Raw genomic sequence first — 27,974 nt, forward strand, 5'->3', positions numbered from 1 at the left:
CGCTCTCACTCTTCCTATCTTACTAATATTTGCCATGGATCTCAGCCATTCCCTTTTCAGCTGGCATCAACACCTGTGAACCTCACAAGCGTATGCAAGGTTTTTCTCAGTATATGCCAGTACATAATTTTCATTTCTAGATGTACACCATTGTGTATATAAACTGCTGGCGACCTTATTAAAAGTAAATGATTTTCTAGCGATCAGTTCTTAGGCTTTTTTCCACCTTGCTATAGCTGCTGTAAAACTCTCAAAACTTGTAGTTTCCACGGTGTCAGCCCCACTGGAGTTTACAGGTCCTTCTTCCAGAACCAGCCTATGATGTTCGTGAAGTGGAATAAAAAATTATAACTTCGTTGTTGTTGCCGACAGGGATTCAGCATCATTTCTCTCCTCTAACCTGTTGATCCATTATGGAGAAAAAGTAAGTTTTCTATCTTAATTATTCTTCAACATGTATTATTTTTAAATAATGCAAGAGATATGCAGAATAACGAGTACTACAAAAAGTTTAATATATAAGGAAACTGATTGAGAAAGCTGACATATTTGGAATAAACTGCCACTTTTTATTTAGTTTTCCACAATTTATCTTAACATCAGGGCATAACAGCAGCACTGTAGCAATTGTATACCATTAAATTAAGAGCATATTGTATTAACTATTCAAATATATATTATACTATTTGCATAACACATATGCTGTGCAGTGAGTGCCATGTGAGATGTAGACTTTCTGTAGACTATAGCACATATTTAATGTTATGTAAAAAAAGTTCCTTTGCTATGTCTTATGTGTGAGTGGATCTCATCCATTCTATATGTTATCCCCCCCATAAGTTACATGACATGAGACATGTGGTTGCGTCTTCCATTAAAATAACAGCTGTGTACGAATAAAGAAGCATGCATTTACAGGAAGAGGTGATATGTACATTTATATCGTCTTGAACCTGAGTCATGATCCTATATAGTTTAATAGTACATATTCAACATATATTATATTCAAAACCTTTGCATATATTATATCTAGGAAGTTCCCCTCAAAAACTATCTTACAAATCACAAATGGCATGCATTTCTTGCTGGGCAAAAAGGCTCTGTAATTTATCAGAGGCTGACTTGAGAAATAGCAGTCATTTTGATTGTAGACATTGGCATCACCTAATGAACTACTTTAAGGCAGCACATTCATACATTTCTTTTCTTTGCATATAGCTCTATATTCTCAGTGGATATGTGTGTTTGCGATGGAATGGAATTTCTTAATGTACATGTTAGTATTTGAAAGTTAATTCCAAGAACAAAGATAACAGGTGATATCCAACTAAGCCTTGTCCAGAATAGAACCATTGAAATTAATAGACTTAAGTAATGAAGTTGGGTATCTCCCAATAATTCTTAGCAACAATTCATCTCTCACAGCTGGTCAGCTGAGGAAAATATATTGAAAATAAATTTAAATAGCTGGAGCTTTCGTTTTCACCCTGTAACAAGTGGAGCAAACATTGTTATGTTTTCAAAGCTGAAAGCTGAACACATAACATGAAATGTGTTAAGATTCATGTGTTGTGCGGAGGAGAATGTAATTTGATAATTCCAGCAAATAACAATTTAGATTAAGTTTGTAGGGTGTTGAGATATATAGACTGTTTAACTTGTTAAGGATCTAGATACCGTACAACTTAAGTTTTTCAAGGCTGACCTAAACCACCTGTACCATTTCCACATGCAGAGAGATGATAAATGCTCTTGTATTTAGCATATGGTGTGTGGAATTTTAGCTACGTATTGAAATGTTCTACCATGGATACACTTCTATGTAGGCTCCAGATGGAGTAGAAGCAGTCAGGAAACATTTTTAGAAAATCACGGTTTGCAAACGGAATGGACTTGATATATCCAATTTACTATATTTAAAGCAACATGGAAGTAGATCCCCATTTCATTAGACTATAGGATACTGAAATACAGCTTCATTAGGCAGCAGTAAAGCTTTCCCATATCCCCTCCCCCAGTGCCTAAAATATTTTAAACCACACATGCTAAATACAATGATTAGTTGAGCCACATTAATTTTCAAGAAAGACATTTCCTTTGAGCTTTGAAGTTTTCATCGATGACCACAAAATGTCCTTGAAGGACATCACTCCTATGTGAACATTGCAGGTGTGGTTGCAGCAGCGGCAAAAATTAATGATCTTCCTCATTCTTTACTGAATTGATCAAGCACAAGGAAAGTTCCACAAGTGGGGGGGGGGGTGTGGGGGAACAAACCTGGCCCCAGTCAGGAACCTCTCATTTTGCAGCCTGTGTATCTCCAGCTGACTGCACATAACAGAGTCCATTAATTTTGGCTTGGCTGCCTGGGTATCCTGCAACATTTGCAACAATTACCGTAAGTTACCGTAAACGCTTTGTTGGCATGTTGTGTTGAACCTACTTAATGGGAACAGGATTACAGGTAGACCTGGATACTGATGACTTAGGAGACAGGTACAATCCCAAACTGGCGGCCTGTTGAATGATCAGATAAGATCAAAGCACATTTTTTTTAATCCTCAATCCATCTGCATACCTTCTAAAAATACAGGTTTATGTACACGTCATCCTGTTTTTATATATAAAATTGAGGATATTATAGTAAGTTAAAATACATTTAAAAGGAAAAATAGAAAAAGAAAGCTGAAACAGAAAAAAAAAAATTTGCCAGCTGAGATTTTTCAAAAGTCTTTTTCTCTGCGCACTAAGTGTCAGAGCTTTTGTGGCCTGTAAAACATGTTGCAAAATATCAGTTCATCTGCCAAGTTTTTGCCAGTTTTAAGCAAGAGGGGCACTGTGTTCCCTGGCTTCTGGAAAGTATCAAAGTTTCAAAATTCCTATGTTATGCTGCGGCTCCTTTTTCAGAGTAAAATTGCACCTAAAAAAGAAAAACTTGACAAAGGGGCAAGAGGGTGGGTAACCTTTGGCATTCTGGGTTTTTTGTCACTTGGCTGTAAATCCTAATTGGCTCCAGGCAGTAGCAGGTCAGAGTAGCTGGCTGAATGCAGGAGTGTCCTTCTGAGATAGCTGCCAAGAGATAAGCTACTCCAAGCGCCTGGCACAAGGGGGGGAAAAACTGATGTCCTGTTACTGCATGAATGAATGTTAGAAACAGTTAGTTCACTTGCTTCTGCAACAGTCTTTTAGCAAGAACAGAGATGAGAAGAAATCATTTTTGAGAAATCTTATTGTTCCCAGCCTGTGGGGGTGGGGTGTGTCGGGCGTGGGGCCTGTGGGCATTCCATTTCCCAATGACCCTCTTGCCTGCAGATGGCGCACTGGCTTCTTCCCTAGGCGTCCTGCCCCTCCTGTGGACACCCTCCGGGTTTGCATTTTTGGCATTCTGGCTGCTGGCTGTTTGAAGACAAACCCCTAATTATTTTGGCCAGGTCCTCTTCGAAAGAAGGATTCTGATTTAGGGTGCTTAGAGGTCTGTGGTCCTGGGCGTCGGATGACTCCAGGGGGTCATACACTCGGTGGGGTGGAGCCAGCAAAGTGGAGTTTTAGCTGCCTCAATTGCAACATCAGTATTGTCCGCTGCCCTGGGGGCATGTATCTTGCAGATTTCCTCAATGGTCAGTATTGTAATCCTAGGGCTCCTTCGGGTTTAATTGTCTTTTTTTTTTAACAGTTCTGTCCTATGCGGCTCTCAAAGCCTTCTGCTCTTTTTCTTTGTGCTGCTTCTAGAACCAAGAAACCACATCCAGCTCACTCTTTTGGATTGCTTACTGGCTCTATCTCACGCGGCTCTTTAAAATCTTCTGCTCTTTTCTTTCTGCCAATTCACATACTGAAATACTCTTTTGGACTGTCTGCTTGTTCATTTCACCTGATTCCTTCTGAATTTCACCATTCTCAACTTCCTCTTGTCTTTCTTCCTCAGTCTCTGCTTTGGGGGTTGGGTAGGGGGAACCTCATTTAGCCCTGGTGCAGTTGCTGCATAGGGTGGAGGGGGGCTAATTATTCCTCCTTCCTCTTCTGGGTCTGGCAAGACTGCTGGGTTTTTTTCTAACTTGTACTTGCTGCCATACTGGGCACAGTTTGGCATGGCATGGGTAATCACAGTTCTACTTTCCCTAAGCCACGGGGGACGGTCAGGAACTTCACATTAGTGTTGGAGTCTATTTTTCATCAGGTTTTTAAAATCCCCAATCTTCTCCCCTTCGTGGCATCTTTCCAGTTTGTTCAGGAAACATTGCAGGGGGTCGTGGGAGTTGTTTTACTGCTTTTTCTCCATGACCCTGGAACCCTGGAACACTTGGGGTACTGGGACACTCCCTCCTCCTAACATAATTTCTCTCACTCAGTCACAGACCACACGTTGCTTTCAACGTCTCACACACTCAAAACATTCACTGGAGTGTCCCCACACACATATTCAGAAAAACCCATGCACCTCCCTCAATCCCCTTTTTACCAACACCAAAACCACAACCGGCAGCGCTTAGACTTCGACCGGTGCCCAGCAGCACCCTTTTTGCTGCTTTTCTGGGCAAAACCAGTGGCACCTTTTCTACCCTACTGGTGGAGCTGATCAAACTCTCTTTGCTCCCACCTAACCCTGTGGAGCTTGCTCCCACCTATACCCTGTGGAGCCTTACCTTTGTCCTCAAGGTACCTTCTTACGGCCGTTGCTTTTTCTCCGGTCCTTGCAGTGTGTCCACTCAGGGACAGGTGGCAATTCCTCCCACGACCTTGGCAGGATGTGCACTGGAACTGCTGACACGAACCGAGCTGTTCACCACAGGGACGCCTTGGACCCACATCCCTTATCCTCAGGGAATCTGTTTTTCCCAGCCAACGCACCAAGAAATGTAGCCTTATGACGCTTTGCCCTCAGGTGGGAAAAATATTGCACCTGGGAAAGGGAAGTGGGAGTCAAAAGACACTCAAGGAATAGTTTCGGAGAAAAGGCTTTTATTTCTACCATCCATGAACTGGTAGAAGGAGCAAGTGTGATAACTCACAAAAAGCATGCACGAGTTCACAATCATGTGCACAAACATATATACCCCTTTCCAGTTCCCTCCTCCTTTCTCCTCCCTCAGGAGTCCTGCCCCATGATGTGTTCCCCTGAGCATGTACAGAAAGCTGTCTTGGAACTATTGTGGACTCTTGGCAGGAAAGGGGGTGAGGGGGTTTCAGTGTGTTCCAGTTGTTTCATTCTTGTGCTTTGGCATGGTTCCCGGACAGAAAGCAAGTTGCAATGTGGTTCTTTAGCAAGGCCAGAAGGCATGAGAAGACCTGAGAAACAATGGACTGTTCTCTACCTTTGTTACAGCAGAGCGGAATGTTTCTGATGCTTAGCTGCTGAGAAAAATGATTTTGAAAAGCTTTGAGAAGCTTTGAGCCTGCTTTGGGGGGTGTGACTTCGGGCCTAGGTGGGGTCACCTGTCCTCACCTCCTAGATGACCTTGTTGGGGGCCGGACTATATTTTGAAAAAGAAAAAATAAGAACGAATTCCTATGCCCCACAAATAACCCAGAGATGCCTTTTAAATAAAAGGACACATTCTACTCATGTAAAAACACGTTGATTCCCGGACCATCCGCGGGCCGGATTTAGAAGGCGATTGAGCCAGATCCGGCCCCTGGGCCTTAGTTTGCCTACCCATGTTCTAGATACTAGGGAGATGGCTGAAATATGCAAAAACCCCACCCCTGATGTCCTTTAAAGAGACACACGCTTTAAACCCGAAAATAAACAGGAGAAGAAAAATGCTGTTGTTTCTTTGTCAATGGTCCAGCTGAAGCATTCCAGCCCGGGGTTTGGGGAAGTCTTTGAAAGAGAATAATAAATATTGGCATCTAATTTGTTAAGCAGAATGAATTCTGAAGATGTTTTCTGATATGTTTTCTGAGAAACCCAAGCTTGTTTTGTTATCTCTTACTGCTCATTATTTGGTTTCAAATAGTGTGGAGCAAACCAGCAGGACGCTGCTGTCACTTACACCTTCTGAGGCGGCTGCACTCAAGGAAGGGATAAATTTCCTAAAGAACAAAATGGATGGGAAGAATTACATCTTGTACAAGGACAAGGACACGCTCCGTTCATGCAAGAACTTGTGCAAGCACCAAGGAGGATTGTTTATTAAAGATATTGAAGATCTGACACAAAAGTAAGGCCAGACTTTGCCCCATTTGCGCTCTCTCTTTCTGTTCGCAATAAATATACTCCCGTAAACTGATAAGCATGGGAAGTGCTAAGAATTCAGATTGACAACTATGTAGCATGCTGGGTTGTTGAGGTTTTTGGAAAGCTGATTGGTTAAACTTGAAACACTATTCCTTCGTGATGATGGGGCTCAAGATTTGCCCCAGTGGGAATGAGTCCATCTTTAAGATGGACATTGGCAGCCACTTGACCTCAAGTCCATGATAATTATTATTATTATTATTATTATTATTATTATTATTATTATTTACTATTTATACCCCACCCATCTGGCTGGGTTTCCCATGAGAACAAGGAATGTATTTTCTGCAGCAACAACAAAAAATAGTGTAGCTAAGGATCTTCATGATGATGACTGAAGTTCCAGAGCAGGCAAGTTGCCATGCAGGGCACCCCCTTTCCCCTCAAGTCCTCTAAGGTCACCCCCTAGCTCCACAGAACTGCACCACCAATGAGCCTATTCAGAGATGGCTCAAAGAGAGACACATGCTTGTTAAAGCATTTAAAAGCTCTATCAAGGAGACCAGCATATTCAGATGTATATGGCTGGCAGCAGTGGACCTGGGGGTCTCAAATATCAGTGGCACCCTGTGTGATGCCAAAAATTGGCAACCGCCTCCCCTTCCCACCTCTGGCATTCCATTCTAAAGCATAATTGCTGCGTCCCCTGTGGAGGTCCTGTGGCTACGCACCCAGTGCGACTGAACTGGTTGCACTCTCCTAAATCTGCCTCTGTGGCTAGTTAATAAAAATGTTTTTGCAATATTTCTGCCATTTCTTCCTTAGCCCCTTCCCCCTTTTCTACCTTGTCCTGTCTTGCTGGTCCTTTCCCCACAGTTTTTTTAAAAATGTAATCATATATTAGATGTAGCATATACTTTATATGTACAGATTATCTTGTCTTGTGTAATATTTTACATCTTCCCTGCAATTCCTAGAGTTTGGTCAGAATGCAGGGCAGAGAAAGAAATGGTGACTGGTCACTGATGCCTCCACTACAAAGTTCTCTAGTTCTCTAGCCTGATACCTCACATACTTGACCCAGGATAATCCAATACTTTGCTTTATTCTCAGCTCTACATTTTTGTAAGTTTAATAGATGTTATTACTGTATTGAAAAATCACTTGAAGATGCTCCATGAGAAGCATTTCCTAAATGAAGTAAATAAATAAAATCGGCCCAGCATTCTGGCTGTGTGAGATATTCAAAGCACATTCAAAGCACATTGTTCCCCTCAAAGAATTCTGAGCACTGTAATTTTTGTGGGGGGTAAATGTTAGAGCCCATAATCCTTCAAAGGGAAAGGTTGTGTTTCAAATGTGCTTTAAAGGTAGTGTGTACCCGGACTCTGACTATTATTCTATCCTAAAACGGCTTCCTTCTCTTTGTGCAATGCATCTTTCGCAACAACATGGCATCCGAGTTCATTGGCTAGCTTCGCGTTGCTAAATATTTATAATATTGCTCTAAGAATTTACACTTTAAAACCCCCATTGTTGTTATTTCTGTTGTTGACTTTTTAACCTAGATGTGTACGTTGCACTAAGCATAACTGGAAGCTGGATGTGAGCACAATGAAATACGTTAACCCCCCAGACAGCTTCTGCCAAGATGAACTAGGTAAAATGTAACATCTGCTGCAGCTTTTTATAGCAGTGCCACGTTTGTTATTTTCCTGCTCTGTGGCTTAATAGAAATACAAATCCAATTTGCTCAAGTTAAAGAGTTTGATTTGATTTATATTGCTTACTTTGTTCGCTGTCGTGCATACAAGTCAAAAACAGTAAGATATTGGATTGGTTTTTTAAAAGCCAAGCATGGCAAATGGTAAAAGCTATTTTTTAAAAACAAAACAACAACAACTTTTTTTCCCTACAGTAAAACATTTTTGAGTAAACGTCTAATATGTTGAAAAGAAGAGATCTGCAGGATCTCCACGGGGAAGGAATTTCACAATATTACCAGGACTCCTCTGAAAAGGCCATCATGGGCATTCACAATTTCAACCATTGGGTTTGGAAATATAGAGCAAGACAGGCTCATAAGTGTTCAATAAGAACCAGGAATATGGAACAAAACTGGTAACAGCTGGCATTCTGGCGGTTCCCTCATTGCGAGAAGTGAGGTTATAGGGAACCAGACAGAGTGGTGCCCGCCCTGTGGAACGCCCTCCCTTCAGATGTGAAGGAAATAAGCAGCTATCCTATCTTTACAAGACATCTGAAGACAGACCTGTTTAGGGAAGTTTTTTAATATTTAATGCTGTATTGTTTTTAACACTCGATTGGGAGCCGCCCAGAGTGGCCGGGGAAACTCAGCCAGATGGGCGGGGTATAAATAATTTTTTTTATTATTATTAACCCTAACCCTGGAAAATTCTAACTAGGGAGGTTCTGCCCCCAGTTTGCCAACTACAGTACGTATCACTCCCCTCATGGTAACACCTTAGACCTTCTTTCCACCCCAGCCAACTAATAACTACTGCAAATGCCCCCTTTGCTCCCAGATACTTCCATCTGTCCCCCTCCAATTCCTTCTCTTTCCCTTCTGCCTGTCACCAGAGGACTAAAACGGTCATATTAACCTACCTTTGCTGGCTTCACTCCCCAACCCCTATTGTCACACCCTTTGCTCGGAGCTGCCCCACCCTTTCCCTGCCTTTATAGCCTAGATCAGTGTTTCCCAACCTTTTTTGGGCAAAGGCACACTTGTGTCATGAAAAAAATCTCGAGGCACACCACCATGCCAGATGGGGAAAGGTCACTTTTTACTTATGTAAAAAAAAATAAAAAAATAGTAACAGCATAGAAGGTAATGGTAGATGACTGTTAGGGTCTCCCCCCAAATGCAGAATTCTATTAATATCTTCCTTAGCGAGCCGCGTTAACCCCTGTAATGCTTTCTATAGAGTAAGCATAGGGAACACTGGGGGATGTGGAACCAAGGGGGCAGTGGGCCAAAAGAGTTCGGGATCTACTGCTTTAAACAGAAATAAGAGCCAGTGGGTTCTACCTTTTTTAAAGTATCGTTTCAGTGGGGACAGCAGTCCGGATTTCCAAAAAGCGGCGCTTTTTTGCGTCTGAGCAAAGAAGAGAGAGAGGGGAAAAAAGAGAGAGAGATTGATTTGTGGCTGCGCAAAGGGGGGAGGAGCCCAGGAGTAAAAGTAGGAAGGACGAAGGGAGGGGAAAGGAAAGTTAATAGAAGGAAAGGCGGGTGGGAGAGAAAGAGAAAGAAAGAGGGAAGGAAGGGGGGAAGAGAAGTGGAAAGGAGGGAGACCGAGGCGGGGGACCGCGGCTCCTAGGATGTGGAAAGGGGACGGCGGCGCAGGGGGAGGAGACCCGCACGGCTAGGGCAGCGCGCAGGGGGAGGGGAGCGGGCCGGAGGCGGGTGAGGGGGGCCGCGATCCCGCGCGCCGCGAACATGGCCTCCTTCCCCACGGGCCCCGCCGAGCCCCCCGGCCGGGGAGGGCGGCGCGCCCCCGCCGCCGGAGGAGAGCAGAGGCAGGAGGAGGAGGACGAAGGCGCTGCCGAGGAGGCGCGCCAACTTCTGCCAACTTCGGCGCCCGCCCCGTCACCGCAGGCTCCTCCCGGCCGAGAGCCAGAGGACGGCGGCGGAGCAGGAGGAGGAGGATCGGGTTTGGCGACGGCTGCTGCGTCCTCTCCAAGCGCGGGGCTGGCCTCCGCCGCGCCCGATCCTCCGCGCTTGCCCGCTTCTCGGCGGAGCAGGTCTCGTGCGGGTGCGAGGCGCTGCTGCAGGCGGGCGACCCCGGCCGGCTGGGCCGCTTCCTGGGCTCGCTGCCGCCCGACGCCGAGACGCCGTGCGACTCGCCCGCCTCCCTCCCACGGCATACTAGGCAACGTCTCGCGGCACAGTAGTGTGCCGCGGAACACCGGTTGGGAAACACTGGCCTAGATAAACTTAAGCAGTAACAGGCAACACGTGGCTAATAATGTTCTAACAACATCTATGTAACCTGTACTATTTCACAGTTCTTGAATAGAGAACATATGGGGGAGATACAACTAATAAAACAAGTCAATATTGTATGAACAAAATGAGAGAAGGTAATCAATCAATATCACTGAGGCAAACAAGCCTTTCAATAGTCCCAATCCTGCAATCATGCGATAATAGAATCTCAAAGCGTAGCATTGAACAAAATTAGACAATACTGTATAGTCCATTGGTATAGAAGGAGGCAAAGAAGCCTTTCAACAGTCTCAGTTATATAACTGTGTATGTTGTAACTCCAGTTACATATTCAGCAGTACAACGGAGAGAAATAAAGCAATTAGGGTTGCTGTAAAAGACAATGAAACACAGCATTTACTGACTAGTGCTTGATTAATAGAACTCAAATAGCTGCTAAAAAATTCCGTCGCATGATATCCAGAATGGCTCACAGGCTGAGCCCAGGTTCCATTAGTGGAAGAGAACAGGGTTCTTCTGGTCCAGCAAAGATAGAGCTATATATCATGGTATTTTATGTTCAGAGGGGTAGATGAGCAAAAGCTTCAGCCTCCAATCAAAGAAGATCTTGGAACTTTGCTCATTTTGTATGTAGACAGGTGCTTTGCTCTTGACCAGACCAAGGGAATATCTGGGAGACAGGTAAACAGGAAGAGAGTTCTCTCTTTCCTCCTACCAGATAGTTCATTGAGAATCAGGCAACAAAACCAAAAATCAGTGCCTATGTGTTGGCTAGGTTTAGGGGTTATGAATGAAGCAGCAGCAGCAGCAGCAAAGCAGTGGTTTATTTCCTCTCCTTCTAGTTGTTGAAACAGGTCCAGATAATGGATTGGTGCTAGTTGAACTGAATCCTCCAAATCCATGGGATACAGAACCCAGAGAGCCTGAAGACCTGGCTTTTGGGGAGGTGCAGGTAAATAAAAATCACCAACTTTTTATGTACTGGGGCCTGCCTCTATGGCCTAGTGTGCACATAGAGCTGAACTATTGTTTGTTTAACAAACTATGGGTAACTCATGAGTTTTCCCACAGACAATTACAAAAAAATACAGCTTCTTTCTCCCGAGTCTAGTTCATTTCCAAGCTATTACTACATTGTGATTTTTTTCTTTTTTAACCTTTAAAAAAATGCAGTAAAATTTGTGTGTGTGTGTGTGTGTGTGTGTGTGTGTGTGTTAACAAAATCAGAAAACTGCACAAGCAAATTTACACAGGCAAATTTACTATTTCTAGATTGTGTGCTTTTGCACATTTCTTGGGTGGGGAAGTTTTTGCTGTTGTTGTTTAACAAGTTGTGTGCATGCCCTGTCAGCACCTAATTGGCATAATCGAAATCAGAATGTAGGGACAAACAAAAGAAAATGCTCACTGGTATGAATGGGAAAGATTGAAGTTCCTCCCCAGAGACAAATTCAAACACATGCAGGCTTGCACTAGTCTGGTCTAATCTGAATGGGGGGGAAGTGAATTAGCAGCTAAATAATGCTCAGCGAGGACAAGCCCAGAGACCCCCAGTTTCTCATTCTCAACATCTTTCACAGTGAAAATTGTCACAATTCATTCAGCCATTCTGTAATCTTCCTATCCTCTCCAGCAATCCTGAGGTTCTGGATACATCTTAAGTTTGTGTCCTGTTTATTCAGCATTCTTTCAGATTTGATTGCACAAATCTTACATGTTGTTAGATAATGCCCAGCCTTTATTAAGCATTCATTCTGATGATCAGGGATGATAGGAGTTATAGTCTAAAACATCTGAAGGGAACTCTGCCTCAGCCTAGTATACCTGAAGGAACGCCTCCACCCCTACCATTCAGCCCGGACACTGAGGTCCAGCTCCGAGGGCCTTCTGGCCGTTCCCTCACTGTGGGAAGTGAGGTTACAGGGAACCAGGCAGAGGGCCTTCTCGGTAGTGGTGCCCGCCCTGTGGAATTCTCTCCCATCAGATGTCAAGGAAATAAACAACTATCTGACTTTTAGAAGACATCTGAAGGCAGCCCTGTATCGGGAAATTTTTAATGTCTAATGTTTTACAAAGTTTTATGTGTTGTAAGCCGCCCAGAGCGGCTGGGGAAACCCAGACAAATGGGTGGAGTAGAAATAATAACATTATTATTGTTATTACTAGGTTGGGGAAGTATCTCTATGTTTAGTGTGCCTCCCAAGAAGGGAACATATTCTCATCATGGCCTTCTCATGTGTCTCCAAGAGGATCTCAACCCAATGCACACCAATCTCCCACCCACACCAATTCTGAATGCACTTAGCAGTTCCTATTTGGCCTCTGGCCTCTGCACAAAGTTTAGATATGCTAGCTACCCATCTGACTGGGCACCCTCCCTACTCAGTGTTAGCCAGAAGCAGGGAGGTGGGGAAACAGGAGCGGATGTGCTTGTGTAAACATAAAAGTACTGAATGTGTGAAACAGAAGTGGCAGTATGTGTGGACCTTTGGGGAGGGGGCACAGTGGAAGCAGACAAAGCAGAGGAAATATTTTTGGCAGTGAGACAAGGTCACCTGGTCTCTTTTTTCCCTCTGGGGGTGGCCAAAGGAAGAGGCACTCCCTGCCCAGCTGCATGTTTTGGGGCGTAGCAGCCAAAGAGCAAAGCCAGCCATTGGGCTGTATTTTCTTCTGCAGAAAGGAAGTGGAAATCTTCTCTAACATCCGCTCTCAAAATATCACCATGGGGACATAATAGAATCATAGAACTGTAGAGAAGGAAGGGACCCTGAGGATCACCTAGTGCAACTCCCTGCAATGCAGGAATATGCAGCTGCCCTATACAGGGATCAAACCTGCAACCTTGGCATCGTCAGCACTACGCTCTAACCTACTGAGCTAGCCACGCTAGGAAACAGTTCTTTTCTTTTCAGGCACATGGAACATGACAACACTGATCCATCTCAGTCTTGGGTTTCTGTCTGCTCTTAGGTAACTTATGTAACTCATGCATGTATGGACCTCAAACTTGGAGACAGAAGAATGATCTTCGATCCGTGGCTCGTTGGCCCTGCTTTTGCGCGCGGATGGTGGTTGCTTCACGAGCCACCCAGCGACTGGCTGGAAAGACTGTGTCGTGCAGATCTAATTTACATCAGCCACATGCATTCTGATCATCTCAGGTATCTGTGCATATGATAAAAAAAGAGAGGGGAGATTACTTATGCTGTCATCTTATGCATTCTTACCTGGGGCTTGTGGTGTGCAAGCTGTATGGCTTTGTCCCATGCTGCTCTGGTGACACAGGCATATAAGGAAGCATATAAGTAGCACAAGCCAAAGTTCTGCCTCCTGGATGGCATTTATAAGGAAAGGAAGAACATCATTAGTTGTGCCATTCTTGTGCATAGTTACTGATGCCTGCCACCCCAATCTCCAAGTGGTTTGAGATTCCAGGGATTCCAGGCGCTTACTCAGGGTTCAGTTTCCTTCGGAATGAGGGGCAGTGGAGACTGTGGTCTCTGTAGAATATATGGTTTACAGTGGTACCTCAGGTTACAAACGCTTAAGGTTACAGATGCTTCAGGTTACAGACTCCACTCACCCGGAAGTAGTACCTCAGGTTAAGAACTTTACTTCAGGATGAGAACAGAAATCGTGCGGAGGCAGTGTGGCAGCAGCAGAAGGCCCCATTAGCTAAAGTGGTACCTCAGGTTAAGAACAGTTTCAGGTGAAGAACGGACCTCCAGAACAAATTAAGTTCTTAACCAGAGGTACCACTGTATTTACACATATATACAACCTGAGCATGCGATGGAGGAGCTCACAGCATTAATGGTCCAAGAGGGCCTTGGTCCGTAGCCACAGCTTTGGATTCAAGCAGAATCCAATATGCCTATGGGTGGCCTTGAAGTGAGCTTCACTTGGATTTCTCACTCTCCAGGAATCCTGGTCCCATTATTTTAGTGCTTTTCACTATATATAGCTGACACACACCCCAGTATAGTGACTTCAGGATTGACTGAGAGTGGCCACCAAGACCATATAACACCAGTCCTGAAAGACCTACATTGGCTCCCAGTACATTTCCGAGCACAATTCAAAGTGTTGGTGCTGACCTTTAAAGCCCTAAGCGGCCTTGGTCCCGTATACCTGAAGGAGCTTCTCCACCCCCATTGTCTAGCCCAGACACTGAGATCCAGTTCCAAGGGCCTTCTGGTGGTTCCCACACTGCGAGACATAAAGCTACAGGGAACCAGGCAGGGGGCCTTCTTGGTAGTGGCGGCCTCCCTGTGGACACCCACCCATCAGATGTCAAGGAAATAAACAACTATCTGGCTTTTAGAAGATATCTGAAGGCAACACTGTTTATGGAAGTTTTTAATGTTTGATGTTATTTCCTGTTTTTAATATTCTGTTGGGAGCTGCCCAGAGTGGCTGCGGAAACCCAACCAGATGAGTAGGGTAGGTAAAGGTACCTCTGCCCGTACGGGCCAGTCATGTCCGACTCTAGGGTTGCGTGCTCATCTCGCTCTAGAGGCTGTGAGCCGGCGCCGTCCGAAGACACTTCCGAGTCACGTGGCCAGCGTGACGAAGCTGCAGCTGGCGAGCCAGCACCAGCGCAGCACACGGAAACGCCGTTTACCTTCCCACTATAAAGCGGTCCCTATTTATCTACTTGCACTTAAGAGCACTTAAGAGCTCACCCCGCCGCGGGGATTCAAACCGCCGACCATGCGATCGGCAAGCCCTAGGCACTGAGGTTTTACCCACAGCGCCACCCGCGTCCCCCAATATTCTGTTGGGAGCTGCCCAGAGTGGCTGGGGAACCCCAACCAGATGGGTAGGGTATAAATATGTTATTGTCATTTGTTTGTTTGTTTCTTTCCTACTCTCCTACTTTTCTTACTCTCCAGTTACCCTACATTGAAGAAACTTGCGGAGAGGAGGCCAGATGTGCCCATTTATGTTGGGAAGACAGAACGGCCTGTATTCTGGTACCTCAAACAGAGTGGTGTAAAGCTGACCAATATTAACATTGTCCCATTTGGAGTTTGGCAACAGGTCTGATGTCTTGACATTTTCTGAAATTTATATTTTCTAAAGTTTGGAAATAATCCAGAAGTTTCTAATCAAAACACTACCAGACCATGAATAAGCAACAATATTTTTTAAATATAAATAAATAAATAAATAAATAAATAAATTCTCCTAACACACAATTCTTGCACGCCACCCAAATTTCCAAGCAGCTTGAGACTCCAGGGCTTCCAAATGCTTATGCAGGGTTCAGTTTCCTTGGAACGACAGACAGTGAAGACTGTGGTATCTTTAGGCTATATGGTTTATTTACGCATACAACCTGAGTTTACGATGGAGCGGTTCACGGCATTAACACCTCTTGCTTCTCCCATAGCCACAACCTTGCATTCAAACAGAAATCAAGAATGTCTCTCCCTCCCTTTCACATCTCAACTCTTGTTTTTGCTAGTTGAGGGAGGGGAGCCCACCCATTTGCCCTCTGGCGCATAGCTGCTTCCTTTGTTACCCTAACAACTCACACTTAGGGCCATTACCAAGAAACTGGCCTGGCTATTCCAACAATTGAATACTTGCTGGATCCGGGAATTAGAAGGGACTCAGACATATAGCCTAATACCCACCCACCCCAACAATATTGACAGAATTAGGGAATTGAGGTCCCAATGCTCCCAGTACTCATCACTTAATAACCAAAGCAGTTTGAAATATGTTTCTGGGTTGCCACATCCTAAGTTGGAATGTAAACATATAAGGTGAGCCGATGAAGCAAGACTCCTGACTCAAGTTGACTCTGCTTCATGTTGACTCTTGTTGGGGGCCATGAATGAGTGCTCTTTGCTGGTTCCCGCAGCAGCCACTAGCTCACCACCTCATGCTACTTGGACATGTCCAACCAGTTCAGAGACAAGTGGTGGACCTAATCACCACACTATCATCTGATCCACAAGGAACTACTCAGCGTTCCTCAAAAATATCCTATCCTTGTTGCTACTAAAATGTATTCTGAGGAGGAGGAGGTGCATTACTAACACCAATAACACCAGAGGGTGCATTACTAACAATAAGTTTAATAGTAACAAGATACTTATGGATAAATAACCATGCAGCAGACTGTTGCTTGCAATTAAGGTTGGGTAAATCTGTCAATGACAATTTCTATTGGTTTCTATCCATCCTGATCTTAAACACAGTTCTCAACAGTTCTACATAACCTTGCATTTAAAAAACCAACCAGCCAACCACCACAACAACATGTTCATGGAAGTTGATCAGGATTTTATTCAAATTTATTCTATTATACACATGTTTCTATGCAATTTCCCCTAATATACACCTTAGGGAGCCATAGCACACCAGTGCCATTCTAGATTGCATTCCAATAACTTTTTTTAAAAAAATAATTTTTATTAACCGACCAATCAAATCAAATCAAATCAAATCAAATCAAATCAAATCAAATCAAATCAAATCAAATCACATAAATTCCAAATTACAAAGCCGAATTTTAAATTTTTGTTGGGGGTACCCATATTTCAAGTTCCAAAGGGGATCCAATCATCTTATTGCTGCTGCTTTAATGTCCACAAATCTGTCCAAATAATGTTCACAATTCTATCCAATCCTTTCTTGTTGTTTTCCATATCTCTTCTTGTTATTTTCATATATTTTTCCTTTCTCTTTGTGACCTCTGATAGTCTCCACAAGCGGATTGAAAAAAATTATAATCCTGTGTGGGTTCTTCCATTCGTCCAAGAGTCATATCTCGTTAATCTTCACAGGTCTGTCACTCCCTTTCTCAGTCCTCTGAGGAGGTTCTGCTAGGAATCCAGTATGAAAACAAATCCATAGCTTCCTCCTCCCAATCATCAATCTTTTGATGGATCATCAATCTTTTGACAGAGCCTGCCAACATGGCAACCTCTTTTTATTGCTGCGTCATTCCAAAAGCCCTTGTTCTTTTCTCGATCTCCATAAGGCAGACTTTTGGTTAGTTATTCATTTCCACACAGTTTTTAATCATCCTGCTTAGGTCAGTTATGCAACGGTTCTTTCTTGGGGAGGGGTTATTGGTTAATCACATAGAAGAAAAGAAAAAAGTCCCCCCCATCCAGTCCCGACATACCAAACCTTTGATGTATCTTCTTCATGATATATTCCTGTTAAATCCAACCCGTCGCTCTACTTTCACAGAGGTCTCTTCAATTAGCAGTCTTCACTCCCGTTCTTCACTTGAAATATGTGCATTTGCTTCTTTCTAATTGTTTATTTCGAGCTGTTGCAACCAGTGCGCGATCAGAGACAGCGTCCGGGAGAGCCGGACCCACACAAGGGCTTTGTGCCCAGTGCCCTCACCCCCTTCTTTTGAATCCAGGGGTGATTTATGGCCACAGCAGGCAAGGCAGCATTCCCCATATCCTTGGGGCAACGAGGGAGGCTGCATACTCCCATATCAGCCTCTTAATTACCTCGTGTGAGCCGGAGAGATGGTATTGTCGGCCATCTTCCAATGCGCCCCTAGCAGCCCCCTGTATTCCAATAACTTTTTAAAGGGATTACAGCCAATCATAGACACTGTTTTCTATAAATAAAAATGTCCATGTCAAAATTCATAGTAACATATGCTTTGATTTCTTTTAAGGTGGACAGGAATCTTAGATTTATGATACTGATGGATGGTGTTCATCCTGAAATGGATACTTGCATCATTATCGAATATAAAGGTACCTGAATGTAACAGTAATTACTATGTTGCATTTGATACTTTTTTTGTACTGTGTTTCAAATAAAAAAGTGGAATGATTCAGATATTCTGCATGATTAGTGCAATTTTCCTGTTCCAGCTTTGACCTACTTTGAGGTTATTCGTAACTTCAGATTATTGTACAAAAGCAAAGAAAAACCATTCTTGCTCCTTTACACTTCAGGTTTCTAACAAAAGCTCCCAGTGCCTAAAATATGGTCCTTTCACCTTGCTCTGAAATCTCAGCCAGTTCTGGCCTGGTCTTGCTGGGAAGATGTTGGGACACAATTTTAATTGAGAGTTTATCTCCGCATAGGGCACAAAATTCTGAATACAGTGGACTGCACAAGGCCCAATGGTGGAAAGCTTCCTGAGAAGGTTGACCTCATGATGAGTGACTTTGCAGGTGGAGCGTCAGGATTCCCAATGGTATACAGTGGAGGAAATTTCACTGGTAATGAACCAATGCATTCTTCTAGATAAGATGTCCATTTTTCATAATATTTTGAAGCCTCCATTAGGCAACACTTTTATTTCAATCCAACACCTCCCTTATCTCTTGAGAGACAAACTAGCAAGCACACACAGCAACATAATTTTTTTAATTTGCCCCAAATAAAACATGGAGGAAATGTGAGAAGAAGCAAGAGCTCTTTCTATGTTGTCAGATACCAACCCAACAACATAAACCAGGCATTGGCAAACTCCGGCCCTCCAGATGTTTGGGACTACAATTCCCATCATCCCTAGCTAACAGAACCAGTGGTCAGGGATGGTGGGAATTGTAGTCTCAAACATCTGGAGGGCTGGAGTTTGCCTATGCCTGACATAAGCATACCCAGGCAACGTTAACCATCAAAACTAAAACCCACCCAGGCAACAAACAAAAAAACGCTCACCCCCAACTCAAGCATACCTGGGCAACATCCATCCCTGTCCCACTGAAATCTGCCCAATCAAATGTGTGTGTACATGTGTGTATATGTTTGTTTGTTTGTACACACACACACACACACACACACACACACACTGTTCCTGGACTCACAATGAAGCACTCATACCACAAACACTTGGTGACCAAAAGATAGCAAAAGGTCCATGTCAATTAACCCAGAAGAGTATTTAAAAGCTTGAAAAAATTATGGAATACCCCAGGCATAGGCAAACTCCGGCCCTCCAGATGTTTGGGACTACAATTCCCACCATCCTTGACCACTGGTCCTGTTAGCTACAGATGATGGGAATTGTAGTCCCAAACATCTGGAGGGCTGGAGTTTGCTATGCCTGGAATACCCCCTTGTCTGTTATCATGTACAGGCATTCTGGGACCCTGCACACTTGAGTGAAATGCACATAAGTGGGAGGCCTGCTGCAGTAAATACATCTTCCTGCCCAACAGCTGTTGAGTGGGGTAGTGCAGCAGTAGCAAAAGCTTCCGCGTGCCATTTTTGAGCCGTGGGAGTCTTATTTTCTGGACTTTTGGCTCACTGATGTCCCTCTGGGAAGGGTCTCCTCATGAACCACAAGGGCTTTCCAGGTCTCTCCTGACATTTCAGGTTAGAATTGAATTATTTATTTATTCCCCGGCGCCATGCATATACGCAGCCGCATGCAAGTCGATTGTGCACAAGTGGAGGGAGGGATGCCTGTAGCAGTGAGACAGATCTTCTGTGCAGTCTCTTCCCCCGATCTCTTTCCACTGGACAGATGGCCCTTCTAGATTTCTCTTGCTCTGCTTCAAGTGTGAAGGTGATGCTGATGGAGGTGATCAGTAATAATAATTAGTAATGAAGAACATAACTTAAAATCTTTGTGGGACAATTAAGATTCCCGCCCCCCCGGATTGCACAACCTAGGTCCAATAAGTGCTTTTGTTTTTCAGAGGAGAAGAAAGCCCAGTTTATTAAAATCGAAAGGAAGAAGCTGTTGAATTACAAGGCCCAGCATGTTACTGATCTGAAGCCCAAAATCTACTGTCCTTTTGCGGGATATTTTGTCGAAGCTCATCCTTCTGACAGGTACTGTCTTCCTGTTCACTCTTTAGCCACCAGTTGTATCAGAATAATTTTGCACAAATGTGACCAGTGACGATGTGTGAAGCAATGTGTGAACTGAAATGGACCTAGCCTGCAAGATTTGCACTCCTCCAAATTTTGCAGTGCATTTCTCCAGCCAAACGGTGTTTGCAAAAATGCATATATTGGGGAAAGGTGTACATAAAAATAAAGATATTAGTGAAAATAACATACAAAAATGCATTATAGTAAGGGAGATTGCTTGCGAAAATGTGCACATTAGTCAAAACTGCATATTAAAATGTGTCTATTAGGAGAAATTTGCACTGAAATGCTGGTGATTTTTTGGGATGATTTTAAAAACAAACTGCAAATTGCTGGAAAATGTGGAGAACTGAATTTCAGACTGGAAAAATAAGAAAGTGAGAGAATAGAAATTAACAGATCCTTCCATTCTTATCCCCCCCCCCTTGCAAATAAATAAATTAAAATGCCACCTGCTTTGAATTTTTAATGGAGGTGGGGGTTATTATAGGCATTTCTGTGTAATGTGTGGTTAGCCCTTTCCTACCTAATAATGTGATTAGCATTTAAGCCTAAGAAGAAGACTATCAAATAATGCTGGAATCAGTGCTGTGTTCCTTTCCAACCTATTTTCATAATTTCCACCATGGCACAGAATGTATTGGCTTATTACCAATTGGTAAATGGCCTTCTAAATGTGGAATAAATCTTCCACTAGTAGAAAAATTGTTTTATCATTGCAGGAGAGACTTGCCAATAAAAGTGAAATTAAATCCAAGGTTGTCTTGTCCTGGTCTGATAGCAGTGAGGCAGGGCAGGACCACAGACAGCTCCAAGTGAAAAACTTGCTCTGAGTAGGGTTGAGATCACTCTGAGCTTTTAAAGTTTTGGAACCCAGACTACCTGTCCCTAAATCCATCCTCTTGTTGAGGATAACTACAGATTCTTAAGCATTCTGACCTGAAGAGAGGGACTCTTCATCTGTTCCATAGCCTTATTGAACTCGCTACACCACTTCATCAGTAAGGTACTGTGGGAGATAAAGCTATAGTTTGTTAAGGATGCTGGAAACTATGGTTCTGTAAGGGGAAAACTACACTTCCCATGGTTCTTTGGGGAAAGTCATGTGCTTTAAGTGTATGGTGCAGATCTGCACCATCTATCTTCAACTATCTTCCACTTAATCTTGTTCTCTTGTACAAGTAAACAATGCTAGTGGCTATTTTCCTTCCACTCATGGTTTTGTGTCTCCAGTGCTATGGAAACATCCAATTGTGTGTCTTTCCTTAACCTAGTTACATCAAAGAAACAAATCTCAAAAATGACCCAGAGGAGTTGAACAGACTAATTAAAAAAAAATCTGAAGAAGTTTCAACATGGACACCAAAACCTGGAGCCACTTTGGACCTGGCAAGGATGCTCAGAGATCCAACAGACAGGTAATCCTAATGTACTTCAAATTAAGTATTTATTGAATTTCTATAATTAGGTTTTGAATGTTTGTAATGCCAATAAATCTGTTAATCAGTTTTTGTTGAAGTGCTTCACTGGTGTGGGCAGAGAAGCATCTTCATAAAGTTGAGAAGGGAGAGGAAGTCTTGAGATTGAGTTTGAGAACTCTGCGCCATTTCATGCGGCTAAGAAGCACCCAAATGACCCATTCGCCTTTGAAGAGCAGTAAGGAAAGGGCTCTTACAAGGCAAAGTTAGGGGCTATTGTGACACCAGCATGTAGTGGACCAGTCTTCTTCTTCTTCTTCTTCTTCTTCTTCTTCTTCTTCTTCTTCTCCTTCTCCTTCTCCTCCTCCTCCTCCTCCTCCTCCTCCTCCTCCTCCTCTTCAGGTTACATACTCCTCCATACACTTCAGGTTACATACGCTTCAGGTTACAGACTCCGCTAACCCAGAAATAGTACCTCGGGTTAAGAGCTTTGCTTCAGGATGAGAACAGAAATCGCGCAGTGGTGGTGCAGTGGTAGCGGAAGGCCCCATTAGCTAAAGTGGTGCTTCAGGTTAAGAACAGTTTCAGGTTAAGAATGGACCTCCGGAACGAATTAAGTACTTAACCCAAGGTACCACTGTATAGATTTCAAAATTCCAGTGACAAGCTGAACCATGCGGCAGATTTCAAACATTCCAGCAATTTCTTAGGTCCCTTGCTAGTTTAGCAAAATATTTTCCCCAAACAGTCAAAGTGTCATTCTTCTATCTGTGTTGAATAAATCTACCATGCTAATTTTCTGTGAGTTGAATCCAGATTGCCCTTAAATGTGTGGTAGGTATTCGTCGGTCTCAAGACAATGGAGTGTGCTTCCAGGGGTGAAGTCAAACCACTGGAGAATGTAAATGGGTGTAAAATGCTACCTTGCAACAACACTGAAGGATGGGTCATCTGAATTATTGCAAGTTTGGGGTCAGCAGATAAATAAGAAATAGAAAGTGGGGCTATTCGTTTTATCTGCAGTTAGACTCGCTCTGTGAATCAGAGAGATATGCTCTGCATGGATTTTGACTACAGTTAGTCAATGCAGTTATTAATTGTCTGTTTTCTCTCTCTTAGTTTAAGAATTGTTGATCCTCCAGAAGGGACAAAAATTTTCAAGGACTCATGGGATTTTAAGCCATACTTACACACTCTTGGAGCTGCAGTTGATGATGATATTTTTCTCTATCCTTCCTGGGTGAAAGAATATTATCAATGGGCTGGATTTAAAGGCTATAACCTTGTGATAAGGGTGAGTAGGTCTATACAAGCATTTATCTAATGCAAGATATTATTTACTTCAGGGACAAATTCTAAAAGAATATCTGTTTTCAACTGCTTTAGCAAAGAAACGCAAACACCTTTTAAAGAACAACATGAAATGGATGGTGACAGTTTGGGACATACAGTTGCTGTTAACAATTTAAAATTTAATTTTGGGATATACAAAAATTTAAAAATTTCAACTTTTCGGACATATACTGTAATGGGGTTTGGGGTTGCTTGTGCGTAAGGCGCAAACTGCTCCAAGCTGAGTAGTTTGGTTAAAACTTTCCCCTGGCTGGACAGTCAGTACTCTGTGACTGTCTCAATCACTGGCAGAATCCGTCAGTGGGCGTTTCCTGAATTTCTTCCAACATAAAAGTTCCTTGACACTAAGTCGCCGCCTAGCTTCTCTGCGCGGAAGCTTTCTGCACAGAGTGGGCGTCCCAAGAGGAGGTCCTGTACTCTCCCCGCTGGCTTCACTGGAAGAGTCCTGAAGCCTTCCCTCCGAAGCTCCCTCAGCCTCCCCTTTCTCCCTGGCGTCACGTCTATTTCCTTCCCCAGCGGAAGCTCTCCCTCTCTCCTTGCTGGTTCCCTCTCCAGCGTCATTAGGGAGCCTTACCACCACCCTTGGCTCCGATGGCAGTTCCCTGACATATACCAATTAAGATGACAATTATATTTATGTGACAGTCAATATTTCTTCTTGAACTATAAATCTCTCTGTGTGTGTGTTTTTCTCTAACACAGCAAGACAATTTCTCTTCAAAGAATTATGACTTCCTACCTCAAATTCAGCTCATAAAAAGTTGGATTAAAAAAGTCAAAACAAATAAACTACTACACAGAGAGGACAAAGATCTTGAAAATTGAAACATAATATATTAAATATAAGGCAGCAATCCTAAAGTCGCATACCTGTGACTAAGTAAGCACAACTGAATTCAGAAGAACTTCACGGTTGAGCACCAAGAGTAAATGGGAGAATCAAGCAAAAACCAAATAGTTTGGGGGATTGCACAACATCTATTTGAAATGACAACCTCCTCTTGTTGTTTATATCCCATAACTAGGTAATAGAAACCGATGATGATTTCAGTCCTTTGCCTGGAGGGTACAACTACTTAGTGGATTTTTTGGACTTATCTTTTCCAATGAAAATACCAAACCGGGACTGTCCATTTGAGGAAGTAAGGATTACAAATGTATATCTTCTCATGTTCTCAAATATAGAAATATATATATAACATTTCCTTCAAGGACAACAATTTACTTTCACTTATTTCTGGTGACAGGGATTTTGGGGGGAGACTATAAAGCTATGTGTGTTTAATTCAGTATACTAGCACTCAGAATGCACAATTCTTATGCTTTTTATATATAGTTTGTTAAAATATTGTCATGGTTCTCATTGTGTGAAGTGAATCCCTTTGAGCTTATTTATGCAACACTTCCATGCCCTTGTTGTTTCAGAGTGTTCAGCTTATGATACCACCACTCAGCCTTCTTTCAATAGTTTTGTAGCAGTGTTGGGATCTGCTTTCAGTTTTGCTGTGGCTTCAGTTCTTGACCCAAGCAGAGAAATTCCTGTCATCTTAAGGTTAATGTGAACTACCCCAAAGATATGGCATTAGCTGCTGGAAAAGGCCTGAGCAAAGGCTAAGATAAAAAGCAGGGTGGAGAAGAGGGCACTGAGTGAAATGCAGAAAGGGAATATGGGGAAAGGCAGGAAAACAGAGGGCATGAGACTAGGCCTTCTGAAAATACAATATGGCAATTATAAAGTGTCCTCCCAGACCATTAAGAGTCCTGCTTCTAGCTCTAGCTGACTCCACACAAAATGTCCGCTGATGAGTAGAGTCACAAGGCAGCTTCTCATTTTAATTTAGGAAATGTATTTGTAATTTTGAAACATACAAGAACTACAGTTTGGTTACAGCCAGCACTTAGAAATATTAGCTGGCCAAACATATGGACAGCAACAACTGTATTTTGAGGGGGCGTGTTAGGAAAAGGGACAGAAACCTGCTTATTCTCTCTTTGTTGTGTTATTTCAGGATGCCACTAAGAGTAAAAAACAGTCATGCCTAATCATTTTTAATATGAGAAGACATTATTTGTGTTCACACCAGAACACAGCAGCAGAATTAGATACTAATTATGTTCGCACATTAACACTAAACCATGATTGCTTTAATCATGGCTTGTTCAACAAACCATCAGTTGTCTCATAGATGAGCAAACAAACCATGGCTTGTTTTTTCAAAGCTTGGTTTTCTGGCTGTGGTAACCTTGTACTTAGCAGTCTTCGAAGCATCTTCACAAGCAACATTGTTGGGTTCAGACATAACATGAAACCATAGTTAAAGCAAGCCATGGTTCATAAGCCAACAACAAACTATGGCATCACATCGTGGTTTGTTGGCAGAAAACAAACCATGGTAAGTCTGCTGGGCTGGATTCGCGCATTCAAACAAACCATAGTTAAGCTAAGCAAGCCATGCCTCCCTTAGTGATATGTATGAACTAGGACAATGTGATTATATCATGGGCATCTTCCAGAACAGAAGCAGCGCCTGGCATCCAAACAGCCACACAACCAGCTTTGTGTGCCAAAGGGAGTTTTGGACTTGTGCTTCACGAACAGCAGTGTCCCCAACACCAGCACCACACAGCAAGCTGCCTTTGAAATTGAAGCAGAACTTTCAGAATTTTCAGTAGGACAGAAAGAAAGAAAATGAGAACTGAAGGTGGTCTTTGGATTCTGCCTATTGGCTGTATTAATGTATCAAATAAAATTGATGCCAGATTTTCATGTACTTTGTCCTTCTCTGCAGATAAAAGCCCGAGTTAGTGTAATGAGGCACACAGTGAAACATGGATTGCTCTGGGATGATCTGTATATAGGTTTCCAAACCAGGCTACAACGTGACCCTGACATATATCATCACCAGTAAGCCCATTTGTTTCTGTTGTTGCCATGCTAATGCCAGTCACTAGTATTTGATATAGAATTGTTTTGAAATTGTTCCTTGAAAGCATACGTCTAGGTGTAAATCATTAAGCTGGTGTCAACTGGCATAGCCTCATTGATCATAGTTTTCCCATTCCTTATGCCTCTAGAATACAATGTAAGAAATGGATTCTGTTGTGAACAGAAGCCTGTCTTGAAACAAGTCACTTTATCCCTCATAACAGTTCCAAAGGGGAAAGATACAGAAGAAGCTGTGACTGCATCTATTATTATACAAGTTTGAAAGTCCATGGATTTTTGTGGGGGGGGGGTTAAGCAATGAGAGGGGTAGAAATGTTCAAAGCATTTTTTAAAAAAGAATTGCAGCTGAACAATTATCACGTGGTCCAGAAAGCATGTTACTTAAGCATGCATTTATCTATTCTGTCTCTTTGCAAAACCAATAATTACTTAATCCCTATAGCAAAACAATCTAATCGGATTTACTTCTAATTAACACACTTGGATCTATACCTAATAGCAATCAAAAGTTAAGAGTGAGTCTTGAAAATTCTATTCTTTTTTCCTTCATAAATACAAAGGACTCAGTGTCATTAGACACTAGTTTGTACATCCCGTTTGTCAATGTTACTTCATTTTGTACACTGCTGCTGGGTCTTGAACTCAGAGCCTTGGGGTTTGTGTCCAGCTGCCCCTTTTTGGTGAGACACTGTATAGTTCAGTACAGTGTGCTCAGACATTGGACTGACTGCACTCACCTAGGTGGGCTATAGGATCCTTCTGGACAGGAAGAAAAGTTTTAGAGGGCTTCCTGGTCCAGTCAAGTCTGCTTCGGCAACAAGGGCTTCCTGAGCTTTGTCATGATTCTGTATTCCTTGGTCCTGCTTGGCTTCTGCTCCTGTCTCCTGTCTGTCTTCTTGATCCTAGTTTATTCTTTGGTTTTGACCTGCTCTACAGTCCTGACTACTGGCTTGGTCTACAACCCTTGAGTCTTCTCTCATGCCAGACAGAGGTTGCTATCCTTAACCCAACCTTGACAGCAGCCAGCCTAAAGTTACCAAAATATCTTCAACTGTAAACAAAACTGATTTCAGCAGATGAGCTGATACAATCATGCAGCTTCCTAGTGGTGCTATGCACAAGGATAAGATTGTAATTATCTGGATGCTTTAATAGATAATCTAGAAGCTTTAAATTCTGTTAATGTTTAATTGTTTCTTTAATGATTCCACACACACATAATCTTCTTAGCTGTTTCTATTTTATCTGTGAACCACTTTGAGTTCCTTTCAGGGAAAAATGCAGGATATAAATAAAGATAATAATATTAAGCAAAAACAAAACAAACAAACAAACAAGTGTTGACAAATTGCTACTGAAAAGCTGTGTGGTCTTATCACCACGTATGTTGCTATTTCACCCTGGAACCAGGCATGTGAAGCTGCCATATAGATTAGAGGCTATTGGTTCATTGAGCTCTGTATTGTCTGCACAGTATATCAGGAGTGGCCAACATGTTGAATCCAGATGTGGGACTACAAATCCCATAATCCCCAGAGAGCATGGACAATGGACATGGATTATGGGAGTTGTAGTCCAACAACATGTTGACCAACATATTGACCAACACATTGGCCAACCCTGCTGTGTACAGTAACTGGCCGTTCTCTAAGGTCTCAGGAGTCTTTCCCAGCCCTGCTATGGATGGTGGGGATTGAACCCAGGATGTTTTGCATGCATGGGCTTTATCACCGAGTTACAATCCTTTTCCCAAGTCCATGAAGGGTTCCCAAGCCTGTGGGCTGGGACATAGTGAACAAGTTGATCCAAATTTAATGTACTGGTAGCTACTGTCCTTCTGTGTGTAAGTGTTTTTGTTTTCTTATATTTTTAAAGGTTTTGGAATCATTTCCAAATAAAACTTCCTCTGACCCCACCAGTCTTTCTTGGCACAAGGCAAACAAAATCTGAATTGAAAGAAAATTGTTGTGCAGCCAACCAAGTTGATGATAAGTGCCTGCCTACTAACGTTTAGTCTTCTCTGCATCCTCTGTGGAAAAGTGAAATGGATAAAAACTCTGCTATGGTTACTGAATAATCGTGTCTCTATACTATGTGAATTTCCTCTAAAAACAATTTAAGATCCACACACCCTCCCTTCCGAAATTGATTTTCTTTGCATCGGTTTGAAAAATCTGAAACTGTTTGGTTGGTGTATGGAATTTTGGGATTCTAAAATTGTTTTAACTGCTTGTCGCCTAGAAAAACCTTGGTTATGGGGTGATGAAGTAAAAGCAATAAATCAAC

The 27,974-nt window shown here is 42.8% G+C and overlaps 1 protein-coding gene across 3 annotated transcripts; it reads left to right on the forward strand.

Annotated features, from left to right (window-relative positions):
- Positions 1-27,974, forward strand: LOC309348314 (cytidine monophosphate-N-acetylneuraminic acid hydroxylase-like). 3 transcript variants are annotated; one of them, XM_081873407.1, is made up of 14 exons: positions 4-424; positions 5,958-6,161; positions 7,747-7,838; positions 10,991-11,100; positions 13,119-13,309; positions 15,044-15,191; positions 17,809-17,890; positions 18,227-18,364; positions 19,793-19,928; positions 21,245-21,388; positions 22,508-22,682; positions 23,767-23,883; positions 25,531-25,646; positions 27,564-27,974. In XM_081873407.1, the coding sequence occupies exons 1-14, from the start codon at positions 414-416 to the stop codon at positions 27,700-27,702; spliced, it is 1,803 nt and encodes a 600-aa protein (XP_081729533.1). In that variant the 5' UTR covers positions 4-413; the 3' UTR covers positions 27,703-27,974. The 3 variants fall into 3 exon arrangements, with proteins under 3 accessions (XP_081729534.1, XP_081729535.1, XP_081729533.1); XM_081873408.1 differs by lacking the exons at positions 25,531-25,646; positions 27,564-27,974 and adding an exon at positions 25,256-25,452 and having other exon boundaries at positions 1-424; XM_081873409.1 differs by lacking the exon at positions 23,767-23,883 and having other exon boundaries at positions 3-424.

The sequence above is a fragment of the Podarcis erhardii genome (genome assembly GCF_964252035.2).
Source record: "Podarcis erhardii genome assembly, chromosome: 8".
NCBI lineage: Eukaryota > Metazoa > Chordata > Lepidosauria > Squamata > Lacertidae > Podarcis > Podarcis erhardii.